Below are 5437 nucleotides of genomic sequence, written 5' to 3' on the forward strand. Positions count from 1 at the left end.
AGCCTGAGTCCGGATTCAGGCCAGATGCCAGGGGTGGCATCATTTCGGGAGACGGATGAAGATCTCGGACATGTACGCCATCAAGGCTCCCTTGGTTGCTGCCTGTCTGTAGGCGTGGTTGTTAGGACATCAGATCGACAAATGGGAATGAGGAACCCCACAGGATCACGAGTTGGAGCAGGATTCAGGTCACTTAACACGTCCCAGGCTGCCCATAAGGTTGACCCCAATTGGACAAGGTCATCCTTGGAGTTTCCGGCAAGATTTTCGAGGCGTAGCTCCTCCGCTACGGCAGCGCAGGCATCGAGATGCTCGGGACTGATAAAATCCAGAGCTATCTTGATGCAATCAGCTTGGTTACTAACCTGTGGAATTGACTTGGTAAACATCCTAAAGTGAGTCAATCTGCGAACACACTTGATGGGCAGCCCCTGCTGGCAAGAAGATGGCGTCACCCTTATATTGTTTGATTGTGTAGGGCTTCACGCCGAACTTCTGCTCAAGTTCTTCTAAATGCTTGTCGGTCAGATAAAACATGTGAGCGTGGATTGGATCTACAGCCCCAATGGACTTATCGAGAGAGCGTAGATACTCCCTGAGGAGCGGAGTGTGGCTCGGCGAGAAGACATGCCAAAGTGCGAAGCCGTCTCTATCGTCCGAGGTCCTTGATGCATACATCAAGATATTCAAAGCATTCGAGACATCGGCATGCAGCGCTGTAGAACCAAGGCAGTTCTTATCCTGATATGCCAAGTATAACTTCGGGCCTAGATAAATTTCTAAGGGCCTGCTTAACATACGCATTAGACGGATCCAACTCACCAAGGTCTGGGACAACCGTATTGCGTGGTATGTAAGCCGCGAGGTTGAAGTACCCGTTCGGCTTGGTATAGTCGGGCATTGGCAATATTGAGAGAAAGTCCGCCCACAAATCCGGAAACGCCTCCTTGAAGGTCCGGTCCGATGGCCAGTCCTGTGGGGATAGCATGAATTGGGTTTCCGGTATCAAGAGGATATGAAAACGCAGGGGCCAGTTGAAAATATATATGAGCACCGCCTCTGTGTCCACCCATACCACCGGAAATCTCACAGGGACATCCATCCTTGCTCATTCAATAATGATCACCCCGCTATATGGATACGAATCGTACCTTCAATTTCAGGACGGGGCGTTGAGGATCCAAGAGACCAAACCCTTTAAAGAAGTCCTCGACCGTCGACTGAATGGTCTCTCCGGTGCCCCCATCTATCAGAGAAGCGTCCATGTTTCCGTACTTCTCAATAAAGTAGCTTGGCGTCCACGGGAGCTGAAGTGCACTATCGAGGCCGCTCACGATGATTGGTATGCTCGCGCGCCACAAGGAGACAAACGCAGCATGAGTAAGGGACTCAACCGGGATAACTTGGACTGTTCGCGAATTCGGACATTCCATGGCATGGGCGAATGGCGGCCCGGTGACGGCATTATTCATGTCATGCAAAATACCTTTCAGTTCTTCAGGTTGGAAGGCTGAAACTGGAAGGAACGAATGCTGTATTGCTTTGGTTTTGGGGCGGCTTCGACACGTATTCTAGAACACCGGCGACATGTCAGTGACCATTGAACTAGAAATCAGACGCTGCATCACCTTCATAGCTATGGCGCCGTGACAAGGTTGGCAGCAGTCATAGGCACAGATCGAACAGACGAATCCTCCCCAGAATATTGCCATATGACACGCATCTATTCATTTCACATCATTAGCCGTGCTCTACTTCAATAAAACGAGTGCCAACCGCAGATAACTCGGTTTGCGGTATTTTGCGGACGTATCAAAACATCCGTTCCTAAACGAGCTATCTCAGCTCTCACCACCGGTATAAGCTTTTGAGCTAGATATTTCTAGGCAGAGATCAATTCATTCTGCAGGGGTGGCAAGGTCTCCGGAAATCACCTTCAAGACGGCCACATCAGGAGCACTGGGTCGCTTTGTGAACACCCGACAGTAATCAGGAATCAGTCCGTTGGTTCCATCTTTCAGAACAATCTCGAAACTTCGATCCTCGTTCACAAATAGTCGTCTCAAATCTGATTTATGTTAAGCAAGGGCGAGGTGAATCTATCCACAAAACGCACCTTTGAATCGACAGGGATCGTCGGTTAAGGCTCTCTGCTCTATCTCTTGAGAGTTCTTCCCACTCTGTGCCGCTTGGCACCTAAGACACAAGCTGAGGGCAGCCCTGAGCTCTCGCGGCACCCCTGTGCGAAATGTTTTACAATCGCTGTCCTGGACGTATTCCGATCTAGAGCCAGCTCCATCCAGCGCTGCTTAGGAACTGTCTTCAGCTACACATTCAAGTAGTCATATTGAGTACACTCACTATTTGCTGAGCTGGATAATCTGGGGCGTTTCGGATCGGGCTTGCTGGCATAGGCCGAAGCCAGCAGTCTGTGTTTCATTACCCACTATTTGTCAGAAGTGGGATGAATAACTCTTAAGCTGTACCGTCCAATAGTTCATGAATGAAGTGAAGAGATGTCGTCGACTTGTCCTGACCTATTCTCGTATTGACCAACGCACGGGATGGTGGCTGTGAAGGTCGGGCTTCGTGAATGCACTTGGGCTGGATCCCGTACTTGCAAACGTTGATCATATATGTTCACGGACTAATACAGAGCGCACATCCAGGGGTAATGGTCGGAATCAAAGGGATAACTTATGAACGCCCATGGATTCACGAGCAGCGAAATGACTACTAGTAAGGAACTCGACCGGAACGACCATTTGTCTTCCATCTAACTCGCGATGCCTCTTACTCTGAAGCGTAACCTTCCTCGTCCTCTTTTTCAAGTTCAATGAGGAATTCCTGGAGAGCTGCAGCACCTTCACTGCATCCCTCGTCCAGGCGCCTCAAAAGCTTGGGGTGCGGATTGGGAGAGTCAGGCCCGAAACGCAGGTATGTCTGGTAAGCACGTCGCTTGGGTACGAACCATGTCTTTCCGCGGTTCAGAGCTTTGTTGATGTGACTCTTCAGGACAGGCACTGTCTCTGAATGTCCGTCCATCTGCCCACACATTGCTTTTCGATTGAGAATGCGAAGATCAGAGACAATGTCATACCTCTATACGCACAGTGCGCTTCTCTAGCCAGAATTCCCTGAAAACTTCCAAAAACTTCCAGTGCGCGATGTGCTGGTCGTCGGAGACTTGCCGATTCTTGGTGTCGTGGTGGTATTTCCACATTTTACCAAAATGTGTTCCCTCTACGGCCGGCGAATTCATATATTGCGTGATCACCTGAGCTACCCTCTTTGTCACTTCCTGTCGGGGAAGGACCATCCATGGCACCCTAGTAGTCGTAGTAGGTGCTGGAGTCGAGGAGTCGAGAGGGGCGAGTTCTTTCTCAATCGAGCGTTCCACGCTAGACTCCAGTTCCTTCGGATCAGTGACGTGGGAAGTGTTGGAAGACTCGCTGTCGACGGTAAGATTCGGGGACACCGTGCCTTCTGCACTAGTCCGACCATCTGGAGCGTTATCGGGATGATGATCGCTGGCGACCGATTGGGTACCCGTTACCTGTAGTAAGTATGAGAGTGGGACCGACGACCCTGTTTACTTAAGTGAACGACGATGCTTACATCAATCACATTAATCGTGATGTGCCTATCGACCGGTATAGGCGCAATATAATCATCTCCTACCACCACCTGTCCCTCATTGAGAAGAGCGACGGTCTCCCAGAATCGTTCATTTCGCTCGTCGAAGGAAAATACGCCAACCTTACCAGAGCCTCAAAGGACAAAGCAGCAGTGTGTGAGCGTGAATTACTGGTTTTGGACGTTTTTGGGTCATACCGTAAATTCTGCTAACCGACTTCTGAAGCTCGCTGACAAGGTCCAATAGATTCACAAATAGAGTGTTGCCTTTCCTAATGAGTTCGCGGCCGTCGCACGGTATGCGCGCCTTAACGGGATACGACGGCACTCGTAAGTCTCGAATAACCAACATAACCTGTGTATTCTCCTCAGCAAACGCTGAGACGATAGAACACTGTGATATGCACAACCTCTGTATCATTCAGATTAGATGCATCGCTGCGGTGGCCTTCGTCATGTAAGTTCAGTTTCCCAAATTCGTCCTCCCCTGGAATGTGACATCAGAATTTGTTACTTATCATTAAGATAAACGTACAATTGGCATCACTCAAGTAACTCCCATCCATTGATAGGCCTTGCGACAAAGGAGCTTCATGCATCCGGTCCGCAAACACCATGCTTTGATCGGAAACAGCCTCATTCTCTAGCGTCTCATTGGATTGCCCAAGGCTTTGACATTCAGTCGCAGTGTCATCCGGATGTGCAATGTCTTGAGCACGTCCTGGGACTTCGCTAGAGATGACGGTCTCGGAGATATCCCCTGGGACACCGGATGCGGTCTGTTCTTCTTCGTGTATCTCGTCTGCTAGGGTGAGTGTTGCTCTCCAAAACCTGCATTCAGGGCTGATATACATACTTGGTTTGTGGCGACCTCTCGTATTCGTACAAGTCTCAAATTGGGAAGACAGTGAAAGCTGACCAGTCGCCGCCATCAAGGTCCCCTCCGTCAAGGACCCATCATTCTCCGGGATGCGAGTACTCTGCTCCCCAACATGTTCGCGCTGTTCAGTCAGAGGAGCTGCATCTTGTGGTCCTTCCGAAGATTCCCAGCCCGCTGATTAGAGGTAAAGTAAGGCAGATGAGCGAGAGCCGTGTCATACCTCCTCGATCCTCTCCTCCTTCAAGGACCGATGATGAGGACTGGCGTCGCATAACTTCCTCAGCAAAAGCTGCTCGCGATGGTGCGGAATCGTTGGATGGCTTGACGTGAGGTATTTCGCCAACATCCTCGACGGGCCTTCCGAAGCCATAGCGTGGGGTGAGTAGTACCTTTCTCAAGACTGCCTTGGTAGGGCCAGCTGGCGGCCACTCGACATTGTTGGGCCACTTGCCGGGCTGTAATTGCACCAACTGAACGAGTTCTTCCTTTTTCAGCTTTTCACTACCGAACGCAAGATCAGCCAGACCCTCCAAATGTACGTCCCCCGGTCAAATTATGCTTACAGCTCTTTTCGATTATAGCGTATGTATGGCCGCTGGTCATCGACAGACATGTTGAAAGACTTGTATGCGGAAGGATAGATGTGGGTCGGTATCCTCAAGCTTACTGACTCCAATCGTGCGACTGCGTGTTCGGCCATAGGGACCACTGAGAAGCGTCCGGAGCCAGCCAGCAGCGGTCCGAATGCACCAGTTGTAAAATCGGAGGACCTGTCGTCACTGGTGGAGGTTATTACAAAGTCCATCAGTCAAGCCTTAGTAGCCGCTGTCCAACAGAACGCTGCGATGGCTCCTGCGACGTCCACAGACCTGCCCCCCTGAATTATACTGCATCTACTGTGGGGAGCACGAACATTCGATC

At 50.5% G+C, this 5437-nt stretch overlaps 2 protein-coding genes across 2 annotated transcripts; both read right to left on the bottom strand.

The window, feature by feature from the left end:
* Window positions 1-540: 540 nt before the first annotated feature.
* On the bottom strand, window positions 541-1385 carry GLOTRDRAFT_16579 (uncharacterized protein; the record flags this gene model as incomplete). Its single annotated transcript, XM_007873270.1, has 3 exons — window positions 541-767; window positions 823-973; window positions 1152-1385. Coding segments are annotated over 3 exons (612 nt in total), but the record flags the coding sequence as incomplete, so codon positions are not given.
* A 1408-nt stretch (window positions 1386-2793) lies between these two features.
* GLOTRDRAFT_134273 (uncharacterized protein) lies at window positions 2794-5129 on the bottom strand (the record flags this gene model as incomplete). The annotated part of the gene is made up of 9 exons (XM_007873271.1): window positions 2794-3045; window positions 3113-3556; window positions 3619-3770; window positions 3835-3991; window positions 4044-4123; window positions 4172-4438; window positions 4493-4690; window positions 4737-5017; window positions 5080-5129. 9 exons carry the CDS (start codon window positions 5127-5129, stop codon window positions 2794-2796), a joined length of 1881 nt encoding a protein of 626 aa, XP_007871462.1.
* Window positions 5130-5437: the final 308 nt, after the last annotated feature.

The sequence above is a fragment of the Gloeophyllum trabeum genome, assembly GCF_000344685.1.
Source record: "Gloeophyllum trabeum ATCC 11539 unplaced genomic scaffold GLOTRscaffold_00073, whole genome shotgun sequence".
NCBI lineage: Eukaryota > Fungi > Basidiomycota > Agaricomycetes > Gloeophyllales > Gloeophyllaceae > Gloeophyllum > Gloeophyllum trabeum.